The sequence below is a fragment of the Chelon labrosus genome (genome assembly GCF_963514085.1).
Source record: "Chelon labrosus genome assembly, chromosome: 10".
In the NCBI taxonomy this organism is placed as follows: Eukaryota; Metazoa; Chordata; class Actinopteri; order Mugiliformes; family Mugilidae; genus Chelon; species Chelon labrosus.
In genome coordinates this window covers 18593064-18609560 of record NC_140360.1, presented here as the reverse complement: position 1 = coordinate 18609560, position 16497 = coordinate 18593064, and the positions used below count along the sequence as shown (strand labels likewise).

General features: G+C 44.6%; 1 protein-coding gene across 1 annotated transcript in view; it reads left to right on the top strand.

The window, feature by feature from the left end:
• Window positions 1-16497, top strand: part of plxnd1 (plexin D1) — a 62025-nt gene that overhangs the window by 6901 nt on the left and 38627 nt on the right. The window contains exons 3-9 of the mRNA XM_084553288.1: window positions 1034-1165; window positions 1754-1854; window positions 6325-6454; window positions 8500-8677; window positions 8926-9034; window positions 13946-14045; window positions 15457-15555. Coding sequence (XP_084409414.1) covers window positions 1034-1165; window positions 1754-1854; window positions 6325-6454; window positions 8500-8677; window positions 8926-9034; window positions 13946-14045; window positions 15457-15555 — 849 coding nt within the window. The remainder of the gene's footprint in view (window positions 1-1033; window positions 1166-1753; window positions 1855-6324; window positions 6455-8499; window positions 8678-8925; window positions 9035-13945; window positions 14046-15456; window positions 15556-16497) is intronic.

Here is a 16497-nt window from a genome sequence, read left to right as displayed (position 1 = left end):
CAAATCTCCACCTCTTCTCAAAGGTGCTCTGTTGGTCTATTGGATCGACATCTGGTGACTGTGGAGGCCATTTCAGTCCAGTGAACTCGTTGTCGTGTTCAAGAAAGCAGTTTGAGATGATTTTAGCTTTGTGACATGGCGCTTTGTCTTGCTGGGAGTAGTTATCAGAAGATGGGTACGCTGTGGTCATAAAAGAGAGCAACAATACTCATGTAGGCTCAGCTGTTAAGATAAGACAAGCTAAGATAAGATAAGATGATCCCTAATTAAGCCCACGGGGGGGAAATTGGCAATTATTAAGGTCCAAGTGTGCAAAGAAAATATCTATCCCCCACAACATTTCACCACCACCAGCAGTCTGAGTTGTTGCTACAAGGCAGGATAGATCACACTGTTTACGCCACATTCTGACCCTACCATCTGAATGCCGCGGCAGAAATCGGGACTTCCATCTCCAGGCTTTACAGACCATTCTCTGTAAACTCTAGAGAGATGGCTGTGTGTGAAAGCCCAGTCAATCAGCAGTTTGTAAAATACTTTTCTTGACATACTTAGACCGAGCCATCTGGCACCGACAACCACACCAAGTTTAAAGTTTCTTAAATCACCTTTCTTCCCCGTTCTGATGTTTGGTTTGAACTGAAGCGGATCATCTTGACTATGTCTACACGCCTATACGCCCTGAGTTGGCACCATGTGACTGACAGGCGTAAATGAGCAGTTGAACCGGTGCACCTCTCAGCGTACGTCTCAGTGCTCATTTTAGGTAACTTCTAAGTAGAGATCATGATGTGAAAGATTCAGGTGTGAATCCTTAATAACAGGTAGACGAGGTGAGGAAAAACCTGCTGCTTCCGAGGCGTTGCTGTATAAGAGTAGCTCTGAGCTGCTTGATCAACAGGAAACAACTGTAATTATACTGTCAATATCTGAGAAATTCTTCTGAGTGAATCTGAATCTTTACCAAGCCGACTTTTATCTGCCTATCCTGCCTATTTTAATACCTGCTCCAACCCGTGTCTCTTTCCCACAGCTGACCTTCCTGCCGAACATGACCTTGGCCAGTCAGTGGACGCTGAAGCTGCCAGCCAGCGAAGCCGTCCACCACATCATGACCTTCGACCCCAACGACAGCAACTTCCTCTATCTCATGACCTCTCACCATGTAAGAATACGGCTGCGGGCGAGGTCTCTCAAGATGTTTGACGCACCTCTGTCACTGATTTATTCAGCAAAAAGACCCACCATAATAACCACAATTAGATCTCATTTTGCTTCCAGCGCGGCCTCCTCACCTATCTGGGATGAAGGCACTTGTACAGGCCTGCAGGAAGTTTCAGAATTGCATTTCCAAACCAGCATGCATCATAACAAATGTGCTGGTGACAGGATGGTGCTGTACCTCCAGTGCCTCTGTTGTAAGGCACTTGATTAGTACACTGCACCGAGATTAAATCACTGTGTCTCCTGCCACAGAAACCAAGTTTGATATGCACGCTGATAAGATGAAACTCTTCTCAGACTGTGACATGAAAAACTTTTGCAAAGCATCTACTTTCAGGTTACAGTCTTTAAGATTTGCATAAAAAAACATGTTTGATTTATGGTTAGGATTTTTTTTTATCAACAACAGCCTTTCTGTGTATTTTGTGTGTGCACATTTTCCCTCACGCTTATTGTAGTGTTATATATTATTATTATAGTTATCTTTCTAAAATGTGTGCATGTCTTATCTTTGTCCCGCGGTGTGCAGATGCTGAGAGTGAAAGTGGCAGATTGCGACCAGTGGAGGAGCTGCGGCGAGTGTCTGGGAGCAGGCGACGCCCACTGTGGTTGGTGTACTCTGGAGAACAGGTAAGAATGCTTCTGTTTCTCTGAATGTCCTCTCCAGACTCTCCATTTTTTTTATCTCGGCCTCCCTGCTGCTGACATAACTCGATTAGATCCTCGTATACTTTGGTGTCACACACATATCACATGCTTTCTAATGTCATCAGTAAGGATGGATGTAATGTCCATATGTATTGTCTGTGTCTTAGCAGGAGTCCATCTGCATTTGTTTTATATGAGTGACTGATTTAATGCTATGCTCATTTTATAGCAATAAAAGATGCGATTGATGGCACAGTTAAACAAATCCTGCTTGTCATTGCAAGCTTTTCAATCAATAAAACCAACAAGGCCCTGTTTGCTGGTTTTCATCATCCCCCTTTTCAGCTTCAAAATGTCGCCCGGCTGGATGAGCCTTGGCAGTAACAGATTGTGTTTTTGGGTTGGAAAGCTGTTGTTGGATCAAGCAGAATTGATTTGCTTTTCATTAGGCCTCAGACGGAGGAGTAACATCATTGTTTGGAGCGGTACCCTGGTTCTTTGGTAGTTTGGTGGGGGAAGTGGCGGGCTGGGAGCGCCCGGCGAGGAGTGACTTGGCTGATGTGAGACTGTGAGCGAGTGAGAGTACACTGTGATTAATGTGGCTCTGTCAGGACCGGCTCTCTGGCCCCGCGCTCGCTGGCTTTCGGGGAGAATATGTGTGGTGTCGAGCCGTGTTTGTTTGTGGGCTGCTTGTCTGCGTGTGAGTTGGTTGGTTGCTTGGTGATTAAAGCAGATCAGACGAGATAGTGGATTTTGTGATGAGCTGTGCAGCGGCTCTGGAGGCTCTGGCATTGCCAGGGGCCATTCAGAGCTGAAGGAGTGGAACTGATGAGCGAAGTGTGTTTATGTGTATGTGGTCAGACTCTCTCACTGTCATCTCCCTGTCTCCTCTCCTTATTTATCTAGCTGTCGTCTCTTTATCCCAGTCCCTTTCTCGCTTCACTGCGTTTTTTTTACCCTTGTGATTCTCTCGGTCTTCAGCTTCAATTTTTTTTTTCTTTCTTGCCCCCGTGTTTGAGAATTTAGCCATCCCTCTCTCAACCTACTCCTCTGTATCTCAAGTCCTCTTCTTCTCCTCCCCCAGTGCCCTTGTCCTCCTCTCTATCCCTCTACAAAGGCGCGTTGATTGTGATGATGGTGGTGGGAGGGAGAGTGCACACTGGTTCTTTTGACAAGGAAATGTCAAAGTGTGTACGCCTGTGTGTAAGTGTCAACGTGAATGTGTGTCGCTGTCTGGCATTCGGAGGCCAGGGAGCTGATGTCATGAGTGTGCGTGTGTGTTTGATGCACTGTTTGGCCAGTCACGCTGGCTGCTGGGCTGGCGCTGTGGCCTCAGAGCCCGGGGGATCAGGGGGTTGATGTGTGGGGGTGGATGGTCTTCTGCATCACCTCGCTCTCTGATACGACTACACACACACTGAGGACAGCGGGGAGAAAAAAAGGGACCACTATATCTCAGAATCTGTGAAGCCACTGATGTCTCTGTGGGTGCCCGTTTGATTTTATGCATGGTTGTGACGTCTCTCAGCACGTCATGCCTGTAGAGCGAGCATGAAAACATGTCTGTGCCCTTGTTGGAGGCTGCATTGTTGTTTGAAAAAGAGAGCCAACTCCTCCACCAGAGATAAATCTCACTCCTTGATCACCCTTTTCATGCTGGAGCTGCTTTAATCTGCCACATGTCACAAGAAAGCACTTAAATATCTTTATTCGAATCAAATTATGCATCACATGCAGCCTTTGCTTTTCACAAATTATCATGCTTATCTGCATGTGCTTGCCTCACAGTGTCTCCGTGTGCGTCTCTCTGTGTGTGCAGTTCGAAGCTCATATGTTCTCCCGCAGTTCAACAGCTTCACTGGCTTCCCACCTTATCTGACGTACAGACACTTAGGAGGTGATGAGTTTTCTCGGGTCATATTTTAGCTGCATATGTTGACTCTGTTTATTTTAAGGAGCTGTTTGAGAAGCTTTTAAAGTCAGCGGGCTGCGGCGAGGCAGGTGTGGAGAGTGCATGCGTGCACCTCCTGTGCATTTATTAGTTCTTCACACGTTTGGAGAAAATATTTGTGCTTTGAATTCATTTCTTCACGCTGCTGGAATTTGCAGCCAGGCCATGAATGCATTTAGGAAGGAGCAGAAAAAAAATGGAGTGTTGATGTTCATCTGAGACTTGAACTGGTGGATGAAGTTTCCTGGAGGCCTGCTACAGTTTACACCAAGTGACGTATATGAAGTTCCAGCACTTAACAATAAAATCTGAAGTTTACTGGATAATCCAAATATATTATTTCAGATAGAACACAAGGATGGTATTTTTTACCTGTGATAATTCCATGAGATCTTTTATCTATAACATATAGATAGATTGACACTTATCCTTTAGAGGGTCAATCGCAGGGGGGTGGAGCCTATCCCACCTGGCACTGGACTAGAGGTTTGGGGCGCCCTGTCTGTCGCAGGGATACAGAACAAACAACCAGTCGTGCTGACTTGCACAGCACGACTGGTTAACTTGCACTTGATTTACAGTGAGTTCACCAGTTAGCTTAGCATGCATCTCTTTGGACTGTGGGATTGAAGTGGATCACCCGGAGTAAACCCACACAGTAAAACACTGCATCACTGTGCTGCTTGATTTCTGAAGATGAAATGCAAATGCATGTCAGTACATCTGCACCATTTAATGGGCCACATTAGTTATAATAACTCCAAAGAAAGAATTAATTTAAATTTTGAACGTTGACTGACAGAGCAAAGTGTCTTTTAATAGGCTCTGGTTCATAGCTCTTAGCTTTTTTTGCGATTTTTCACCTATTTATTTAGCACGTCTACTTGATTACGCCACCTAGAACTGTAGAAGAAAGTACCAGAAGTTTTTGCATTGAATGCTTTGTTTACACATTCTCTGGTGAAATGTGTGCCTGTTTTTACTGTTTTGTTCTGTTTTGCAACTTTGGGGTAAATGAACAAAAACGGGTTTAAAAGAAGAGTCTGCATACATGCCAGGACATTAGTGTGGCTGACCTTTGACATATGCTAACTTTCTCACAATGACTGGTCTTGATTGGCAGGAAGCTAGTTGAAAATAATTCATTAAAGTCTGATCATCAAGTTGTGAAGTTGACTTTACTGATGTCACAGCTATCATGATTGTGCTAAAGCATTTAAAAGTTTTGACTGATATACTGTACGAAGTGTTGAGCCAATGAACTGACTGAAAGTCTCAACGGACGGTTGCAAACAAAAGATTATTTTGGCATCTGTACCAAATAATCTGTATCAAATTCCCAGCTGTATTCAAAGAACAACTCTTTAAATTAAAATGAAATAGCTGGTTATTAAGACTGTTCAAATCCACTTTAATGGGAGTTTGCTGAGAGTGTGTTTATGAGTTTGTTTGTGCCTGGAGATTTCTCCCGTGGTTTGCAGAGCTGCTCATTTCTATTTTTAGCCTGGCAGCCGACCTCGTGCCCCCTCTGAGTCCCTCAGCGCCAACGCCACTAAGAATCCGGACATTCACTTTTCCTCGGCCACAAACACACTTACGGGCGCGGGGGCAATGATGACACGCTCTTTATTTTAAGACAACTGTGAAAGTGTGAGAGGGAAAGAGGGATGTGCCAAACTCATTATGTAGCGTGTTAGGACGCTGCTAAATGGGGCCCCTTTGGTTTCCCTTTACTCTGAGGTCACTTTGTCCTTCCAGTGTGCACGGCGGATGAACTGAGCTCTGTGCCAGCGGTGAAGTTCATTAGTGAAGCAAAAGTCAGAGTGTGAGGCCACCTTGCTTGTTGAATGCCCTCTTACAATTCCTCTGTCCTAGACATTCATTATTCCTGCAGACTGTATTCTTTATGTGTATCTAAGCAAACAAGCACTCACATTCATGGAGGAGCTGCTGGTCCACACAGATTAAGAATCAGACTGGTGGTTTTATTATTCTGCTGTCTGTACATGACCCCTGATCTGTGTGCTTGTGGGATGGGTTACCATAGCAATGTGTATGACCTAGAGTCAAGTAGTCTCCCGTGTTGCGCCGGGCGAACTGACAGCCGAGGTCTGAATGTGACATTAGGAGACCAGAGCACCTCATAAATCTGTGGGAAGCAGACCATGAAACCCAATGGTGAGAATTCGTCAAGTCCTCGAATGAAATGGAAACACGAGAGTTTGGGCACACCTCACTTCTCTGCATTCACTCCTCTGACCTGCGGTCTCGATCCCCAGCTGTAGCAGTGACAAGGAATTACTGTATATCAGGTGACCATAATCTGATATGAGACGAGCTGGGTTGTCTGTGCCAGCTAACAAGGGGCTGTGCTCGTTAACTTCTGGTCATAAACTTCAAGAAATCAATGAATAAGATTTTCTATAAACTGTAATATAATCTCATACATACTCTGTGTATAATCCGATAAACTAACTTAGCCATGTTAACCTTCTGTCCAGATGTACCATCCAGAAGGAGTGTGCTCAGGAGCTGCTGTCACGCTCATGGATCAGCATGGGAGAAGGCCCCCAGCAGTGTCCGTCCATGACCCTGACGCCCCCGGAGATCAGCATCTCAGCTGACATCAAGGTATCATGAACTCCCTTTGTTTTATTGTTGCCACCGCAGCCTTCCCAAAACAGACGTGTTGCTCTTCATACAGGCATGGCTGCAATGGTGGGGCAGTCTATTTAAAGCAGATGTCTCACAGCCACCTTTATAACCTGACACCTCACGTATTATTGTACAGACTATTATTATTGCTCTCCTGATAAAAATCCTGCCGGAGGTATCTGAGGATTTAGCACCCTCCACCACAACCTCCACCTCAACAAGGTTGGTGTCCTTGTTCACTCTAAACCAAACGTGAAGTCCTTTGTGCAAATCTGAGCGAAACACAGCTGTCCAAGAAATGTTTAGGAGCCAGGTGTCCAGCTGCTTTTGAACCTTTGAAATTGGAGCCCTGTGTGCCAAAAGGGCTTCACAGTTCTTTCAATATGTGATGTAGACTCAGAGACGGCAGTGTACTAAAATCGAGGAATCAAAATGTAGAACTGTCTGACTGCTTGCAAGGTAGACAAACTGCAGCAAGCTAGGAAATGTCCAAACATTAAGACTCTGAGCCTTAAAAGAAACTCAAATTCAGCAGAGGCAACAAAAATTATTAGCACACATTTCTCTTTACTCAACATTTTCAACACTGCTCTATTTACCAATGCGCAGCTCAGCACAAAACTTAATCTTACTCAAATCAGTATGAGTTTAAGATTACAACATCTTTTGGATTATGCCTCACTGGGCATCGTTCCTTCATTGTGCAGCTGAGGCAGAACGGAGCAAAATCAAACTGTAAACATGAGCAGAGACGGGAGTTTTGACGGGGGACGCTTTTTGTGAAAAGTGATCAACAGTTTGTTTCGAACTGACAGTCTGGTGCGCTGACCGTGGGAAGAGTTTTTGAAAAGTAAACACAGCGCTCAGAAATGTTTTTAACCAAAGTAGTTGCAGAAGTGCAGCCGCTTTCCAGCATCCCACTGCAGTATTTGTCTGTTAGGGTTTGAGTTTCTGGAAAGTGCATATGCTCAGATTTGAGTTCACATTTTTAATTCCCAAGAAGAAAGTTTAACGGATCTTCTTGACTTTGATGATGAGGATCACCTGAAAAAAACCTGCCATCTTCACCTTTGCCACTGTCGTGTTCTTTATTTCTGACCATCACTGTGATTTTAATCAAACTTGGCAGGATAATATATCCTGGCGAAGATAGCGCCTGCATCATGTGGTGTTGTGGTAACAACTGTTGTTTTCAGTAATTTCCTCCACGGCGTGTATATCATGTAACAGATCCATAACAATGCTATAATCAGCTCACTGAAATTTGACACCCGGAATATATTTGATCTTTAATTACAGATCATGATTAGACTTGACTCCAAGACGGCGGGTCATTAATTGGCTCATTAATTGTGGATATTGGCTTGTTATGAATGTCAGCGATGGCTCAGCAGTAATTGGTCCACCAGCTGCCCGAACCGCAGGAATCCTTCACAGTCACAGGAAGCCCAGCTCAAGGTTGTCTACCCAAACAGGAAGCAGCAGGCAGGAAGTCACGGCCTCAGCCAGGAAATGATCGATTCCACTGAACAATGGAGCAGATTTTCTTTAAGACGTGTTAGCACATGTTGCGGGCCTCTTCTACCTGCTGAGCTGCAGAGTATATCATCTTGATGTTCCTCTCTGCTTAACGATCTTCGCCCGCCCCCCCGCCACCACCGCAACTTCCCCTCGCTCTCAATTTTTTCTCACATTGAAATCATTTAACTGAAATCCAGTCGTGTCAGAGAGGTGTTATGTTTCTCATTATACGTCTGTCATACTTCATCACGTACCCAGATTTAGATGTGAATGTAGCACTGCGCCATCTGTTTCTTCATTGCACATTAGTCTCTGTATTTCTCTGCCCGAACTCCTGAACAAACTTGAAGTAGCGCCAACAGCGTTTTGCCCTCTATCAGCGACTACGAGTACACACGGTGGAACGGAGGACATGTTTGTGGGCACGAGGAATTTAATTTCGAAATCATTTTCATTAAGCAGCTATTTATATTTCTGCTCCGAATCTGTTTGCTTCGTAGGATGTTGGCATCCTGATAAATGGCAGCGTTCCTGATCTGATTGGCTCACGGGTGGAGTGTGAATATGGGCCGGGGTTTTCTACAGCTGCCACAGTGCACCTCGATTACGGCCCTGCTCAGATCCAGACCTGTCCCCTGCTCCCCAGAGAAAACTACCAACCAATCCTCCCTGGCACAGGTGAGACTGCAAACCCTCATCCATTTGGCTGCGCACCGAGGCTGCCAGCCATGTTCTTTTCCCACATATTACAAGTATAGTTACAATATGTGATTCTGTTTTTTATATTTATTTTTATATTTTTATATTAGAGCAAATGTAATTTCCCCTTTCATCTTTCAAAATGCAGCAAAGTCTAGCGTCTTGGTGTCTAGTTTGTGTTATGACAGCGATACCATCTCCTGACACATGGACCTTTGTTTCTGCAGATCACCTGACTGTTTCTGTGGCGATAAAAGTGAATGGCACATCTGTGGTATCTGGGAGCTTCATCATCTATGACTGCGAGAGGACTGGAGCAATACACCCCAAGACGTCGTGAGTCACACGCTTATTGTCACAGTGGTTTATCTCAAATTCTTGATTTATTCACGGTTGCTGATGCTTGGCCAAACTAACAGTGTCATCGATCCCTCACGCTGAAACTCATTCACTTAGATGCGGATTCTGCTAATTTGTGACAATGAGTTTTTGTCTCATAACTCCAGTTTGGTATAGGCACGTTTCTGTTTGAAAAAAGTCCAAAACAGGAACATAAATGTGTAAAACGGCATATTTTTACACTCTGATACCAATTTAATCATCTCATGACCCGTTGTATTCATCCTGTGACCCTTCAGAGGGGCTCCTGCACCATTTATAAAGTAGTTAAAATTAGCTCTACCTGGATGAACATCCGTAAAATACTTCTTAGGCGCTGATGCATATGAAATATTTAATAATATGTCAGTCACAGGGGCTACGTTCCTCCATAATAAGCACTGTAACTTTAGATTTAGCTTCATTTTGTTGATAAACTCTTAAGTACAGTAAGTCGGACTTTTATTTATTTTTATTTTGCCTTAATATTGGTATTTTACTGAAGTAATAAATAATAGAGTGCTACCACCGCTCAGACCTTCAGCTCCTTGATTTGCAATAGATCCCCTCCAAACAAACAAACCTTCCTAAATGAGACCTAAATACCAATAAACTGCAATCCATAAACAGCAAATGTTAGCCAAAATATCAGCTAGACTCTTTATTTCTAACATAGCTGTGCGATAAAAGAAAAGCAAAGCGTCTCTGTCTCCTGTCCACTTTGTCCCTGAACTCTTTCCTCTCGTGTTTTTTCTTCCGCTTTCTGTTTAGACCTCGGCGTGTGTAAATACTGCCGACATGTCCTCTTGGAGGGCTTATAGCGTGTTTGGCTTGCTCAAGGCTTCTCAGCGAAGGATCAAATGTGGGATTAATATGCTGTAAACGTTGAGCCAAAGGAAATTAGATATCCATGTGTGGCTGATCATGTCGGCGTTTGTTTTTGGGGAAGGACTGCGACTTGTATTGCCGGGTCACAAAGAGGGTTTCTCGTGTCTGGAGGCAGTCCAGCTGGCTTCCTCCTGCATGTTGGACTAAGTCAGAGGATCCGCTTTATCTGATGGGCACGTCGTAGACTCAGAAGGCCATCGGTGTGCGTGTGTGTGTTTTCGTCATTCTCTAGGATCGAAAAGCCATCGCTCCGTCCCTTTTGTCCACTTTTTGAAAGCAGTTTCGAGGTGTGAACACAGCAGCTGCAGGTACATGTGTGCAAGACTGCACCCAATATGTGAGCTTGGCCTCGGAGCTCGACGAGGTCCAGGAGTGTGAAATTAGATGGTGGTTTGTCGGAGGTGATAATGAGCAAAGTGCCGTTCTCACAGGATGAGCATAGCGCTGCAAAGTGAGGAACTGCTATACTCTATCAGATTTTAATCACCGCACCGTGCTTTTTTAATAATCCCTAAGGAGAGTCTTATGAGCTGCGTGCCCTCAATGAAACCAGATAGTACTGTAGACTCTCTTTGTTTTGTGCTTTAGGAAAAAATCCATCACTTCACTTTTTCCCGTTATTAGAAAATGATGCCCGGCTGTCTGTTAAAACGATCAATCGCACACAGGAGGTATTACAAATGTAAGTTGCAGATCATTTTTCATATTGAAAAATCTCTCACCCCATTCTACTTTTGTGTGGGGGCAGAATTTCTAAAGTTGTCCGTGGAAAATATTTTCATCCGTTCATTCTTTTGCCAGAGTTGTCGTCAATAAACCACAAATACGTTTGTTATTGATGAATGTGAAAATTATCTTCTTGAATTATCAGTCATTTGGCTGATCCATGAGTAACTGTGAAACAAGTCACACTTTACTCATCAGGGAGTTACTAATTTGCATTCTGGGAAATGTAGGATGCAGATTCTCTTGGAACCACTTTGGAAAAACTTGGAAATAAAATTCAAATTTCCTGTCCTCTGCTGGCTCAAGATGACCATTCATTTTTGTGAGAGTGAGTGTGTGTGTGCGTGTGTGTGTATCACTTCTGCGTCCAGCCAGTTAACCGAAAGTGTGATGCCAAAACGCAGGAAGACGCCTCTAACTAGTCTATGAATCAGGATGGACGTGTTAAAATGAGCTGTGATCATCTGCTGATCTGGTAAAAAGAAATCATCGTCACTTCAACCGTGGCAACTAGCTTGAAGAGGTTTTTATTTACGATACAACATTTGTGTGTTTAGTAAGTTTGTGTTTGTGTGAGAGTGTGTTTAGACAGTTCTGCCTTAACACATTCAAAGTGGTGTTAATGACAACCAGACGATGGCATTCCAGTCTCACCACTCAGCCCGGCAGGACAAACACCTAACCTGCCCTCGCTCACTCTCTTTTTGTCTCTCAGCCACACTCTCAAACGCACAAAAACACACACACACCTCCTTGGGCTTTACTTGCTTCATACGTCTCTCCCTGTGTCTCAAGTTCTGGCACGTCTCTTTTCTTTTTATTCCCTCTCTCCTTGTCTGTCTCTGTGCGTTTGCTCCCCCCGCCTCTCTGTCCTTCTCCGTCGCTGCCCCCTGAAACTGGTCTTTTCTTCCAAAACGTATTCCTCTTTGACAGAGATGTGATTGAGGATGTGTGTTTAACCGCTGTGTCCACCGAGAGGCCCTGAGAGTGCGAGTCCGTCTGTGTGTTTAGTGTGTGCGTGTGTGTGCGTGGTCATTATAACTAGGGGTGGGCAGTTTCACAGGGTATTTACTGTCAGTGTTAGGTCAAGCGGAAAGAGTGTGTGTATGCAAACAGTCTGTGTGCGTGGGTGATGGTGTGCGGTGCGCGTTTTAGTGGGACAGAAAGGGAGGCAGGCAAAACAGAGGCTCTGCCACTGATAAGAGCCTCGAGGGGTCCGTCTGCTTCTAATCACGCATACACGTTTCAATTAAGTTTCTGCATCCTCTCGCACCCTCTTCACTTCACCCAATCTAGAGCCCCGCCCTCAGAGCGCTGATATCTCTGGAGGCAGTATCACTCCTAGTGTGGGACATCTGTCTCTACCCGCAGGCTCCGCTGCGACACACACCACACTCAAAACACTCGACACACACAAACACACACACACATACGGTGGAGGTGTTCCACTTTAGATAGTTAGTCAGGAAAACAGGCACATTTCTGTCCACTGAATACAATCCTCTCCAGCTTCCCTGTCTCATCGCATCTACGTGACTAACCGTAGTGTTTAACATCTGAAAGGGTAGATGATACGCACAAAGAAAACACACATTTGACTGTCTTCATGTTGAGGTTGCGGCAGACAGTGACTGAATATCAGTCCACAGCTGCAGCTAGACGCCAATGGGATTAGTAATCTGGGTGAACAACCCTTCTAATTTAAACTCGAACTTGCGCAAAAGTTGGCCACTTTTGTTAAACACCATGTGAGCTAAATCTAAATGCCAAGTCACTGCCACCCTAAACTGCCGGTACTAATTGATTAATCCTTTGGTTAACCGCAAAATAATAAACCCGGCGTCCCCTTTTAAAGTCTCATTCAAACAAATACACAGTGTAGCAGTTATGGGCGACAGTGCATAATGACACATTTTAAGAGGACATCTGTGAATGAGGAACCTTTTTCAGACTTTGATTTGATCGTTACTTAATAATAGTATTCATCACAAAAGTTTGGATTTATTCAGTGTAGAGCAAATCAAGAAACGTGTGTTTTACTATCTTCAGTCAATAATTAGCAGAGACATTGTTGAGTATGTTTACAGTTTAATGACTCCTGCTCATTGTAACTGGAAATCCACCTCTATATGGTTTATCTGCTTACAGCTACTTAGAGTGTAACGTCAGTGGAAGACGTTGCATGAAACTACTTTGTATAGTTTTATATGTGCCATGAGACTAACTGCTTATAACTTGTAAATGCACTGAAAAGCAGCATTACCATACTTGCCGTTAGCATCTGCTCTTTAGTGTTTAGGTTCAGACCTCACAGATATATATTTTCATCCTCTTAAACTAAACATTTAAACTAAATGTGGGCACTGCGGCTTTTAGAAAACATCTTTCATGCTGCTGCTTTGTCCACCGAGTAAACAGCCGGAGGAATTTCTATATGCTATAGATTCAAAATAAACAACAGCGTTCATCATAATGAAGGGACTTGTCAGCGAGTGCGGCGGTGTGGCGCACTGATGTCTTTTAATAGCTGAATAAAGTATGGCAGAGGTAAATAAGATGCATCAGGCTTTGGAAACACAAGGCTCCTCTAACAGTAGGATCAGTCCATCGTTGGTTTGATTCATTTCATGGGATTTGTTGATTACAAGTACAAAATTACAGAGTCACACTTGACATTCAAATAAGGCCTAAGATGCAAATTAATATTCCCTTAGCTTCAAATTTTGTAAGGGCCGTGCATCTTTAACCTCTACGTGCTGGGTTGTTCCGGACCAGTGAGCTTCAATCACAGAAACTCAGCAATAAGCGGACGGACTTTCTTGCCAAAACATCTCTCGACGCTGGCGACAGAAAACCCGAACTCGGTCTCGCAAGCGCGTAAATGCAGGAGACAGCATGCACACACACGCATCATCCTTTTCCAGTGTTTATAGAGAAGTGCTTTGTTTCATCTCAGCAGATTTGGCCCGGTCCGACCTCTCTCTCTCTCTCTTGCTGTGTTGCAACCGTGGAATGAATGTGTCTGCCACTGTGACTAATCATTACTTCCTTTTATTAAAGCTAAACTTTGATGCCTGTAATCAGCTTCGGCCTCTCCGTTTGTGTTGCGCTCCAAATGAGTCAAAGTGGGCTTTTGAGAAAAACACCGTATGGGAACAGATCACAGGGAGATACTGGGAATGGCGGCCGTATTTGGCTGCATCTGATGCCTGTTTCTCAACCCTTTCCGTGTATGTGTGTCCCTGTGTGTGTCAGATGTGTGAGCTGCCTGAGCACCCGGTGGAAATGTTACTGGGACCAAGAGAACCATCTATGCGTCTCCAATAAAGATGAGTCAAAGCACAACCTGCTGGAGGTGAGTCGCTCTCCTTTTAATCCATCAGCCAAACAGATGCCTGGAGGAGCTCCTAATATTAAGCTCCTACTAGTCAAAGCCTCAGACATAATCCGGTCTCTACTGCCCAAAAAAGTGTGCTGTAATGATCTGAGGCCAGATGGGTTAGGCAAGAGCAATAATGTGGTAATTCAGTGTGAGGTTACAAGTGTCTCAACTACAGTATGTGGAAATGTTGAAACAGGCTATAAAATCTCAGGAGGCTGTGGTTTTACAGACTCCTAACAGGCTAATGCGCCATTATAAAGCTCCTCTGACCTCCTCTAAATGTTCTCTTTTTGGCAGTGCTGTGTGATATAGTGGAAGATTAGATTCATTGTAACCCCTATTCATCCGAGGAATTATTAGTAAATGTCAGGTCTGCTCGATGCCAGCCAAGAGATAAATCTGCTCCAACATTTTCAGCGGCGGAGTTATACGTCTCGTTACTTTGAGTAGGTGACTGTACAAATGGATTATGCAGATATACGTTTGGCAACGTAAACCCTCGAGCGGGTGTAAAGTGCTCGGAAAAGCAAACAAATCAGATAGAGTAAAACGCTTGGCACAAGAGCATGAAATGGCTGTGAAAGTGTGGAATTTATCTAAAGCTAGTGTAGCCTCATTGAAACCAATTAAAGCTCCCAAGATACCCCTGAGCTCCTGACATTTTCCTGACAACACTGAGACCGAGTCAGCCATCGCATTACTCCTGTCCCCTCTGGACTTTTACCGCGGAGCCAGATCCCATGGCCTGCACGGCCCAGCTGACTTTGGCCCTCGGGGCTCCAAGTCTGACTGCGTCCACTCACACACTGCTGGTCCCGTTGAGGCGGGAGACAATGACGACGGCCGACAGTGATGTGGTCAGCTGCTCGTCAAATGTTCCCGTCCTGGTGTTTTATTGAATGTTTCATGTTCTGCCTTACATCACAAGACCCCCCGAACAGAGTGCTTTTTGTCACAAAAGTCGTAAAGACATAATTTGCATTTTCTAAGCAAATGCAATAAATCCTCGTCAGACATGCTGATTCAGATCCCAAGAGACAGAAAGGCACAAACATGTGAAAGAACAAGAGGAATGTGTTTTATTTCTTTTTCAACATAAAAAAGGGGGTTTTGTAATGTAGGTCATACAGAGATGATGAGGTGGGTTGTTCCTGTTCTGCTGAGCCCATCACAGTGTCCGGTGGGTCTGTTTTTCTAATCCCTCGTCGTCTCTCTATTTGAAGCTATTGTTGTTTTCCCTCAAAGCCAGACTTCACCCTCTCATTTCCTCCTCCTCCAGATAAACAGGACAGGTATTTTGGGTTGCGGATGTGTGCAGGGGAGTCATTGTGTTATTTTAACTCCTATATGTCACTTCCTGACCCCGCACCCCACCTCACTGCAGAGTGCTGCTTCCTGCCCCAGCCTGGTCGCCTCAGAGGTCCCTCCATCACCATCAGGAATGGCCCAAGACTTCACCATATCCCTGAGCAACATCCAGGAGGTATGGCAGAAAGCCTCTAGCTATGGAGCTGCGTTTGGACTCTGTCCAAAAAGCATGTTGTGAAAATGATTGGAATAAAACAGGAGCATATGGTGTGTTTGCTTCAAGCTGAGTTAAACACAGACAGATATTTGTGCGCCGTGATTTGGGTCAATGAATGAGTAAAACCTCCGTTTGGGCGATCTCCATGTAGTGAGACGGGGCTGAAAATGAAGAATGAGCGAGTCTCTTTATGCTTATGTTGCTTACTGCTCAGCTGTCTGGGCCCACCATGCCTCTGGTATCTGACTAGCTGAGTTGCGTCTTCGTCAGCACAGTGCACAATGCGTAGTGGGTCTGAGGCAGCACGCGCGGCAGGAGCTTTATTTTGCCCGTGCTCGTTTTAAATTCAGCCAGCCCTCCCAGATCAGTTTTTCAAACTCCTATTCTCATTCTTTATCCACGCTGAGTGAGTCAGACGCTGATCCTGCATCACTGATAAGGACACAACTGGGATCTGTTCAAAATTCCAGTGCTGACTGGTTGCCAGGCGTGGTCAGTCACACGCCTAACCCTGGCTGGCCTCTCAAGCTGTACCCTGGTGTGTTGCTATGGTGACAGACATTGAGTCACATACAACCCCCCCACTCAACCCCCCCAGACACACACACACACACATACTTCCTCAGGGCAGCTTGTATGTATGTGACTAGGCCTTCGTACTACTCTTTATTACGAAAGTTTACACAAACTGACGCTCAATAATGTCTTCATCCTGTCGATGAGTCGGCAGAGCAGGAAATGCGCTGTCAGTCACATTTGTTCTTTCCAAAAAATACACATGGTTCAGATCCTTGATTATTATGTGTGCTTCCCACACTTTCACTAAAAGACAGACCCAAAATAATTTCATAAACAGTCTCACTGAAACAGTGGGTAAAAAGCAGCAGTGTTTGAATTGCA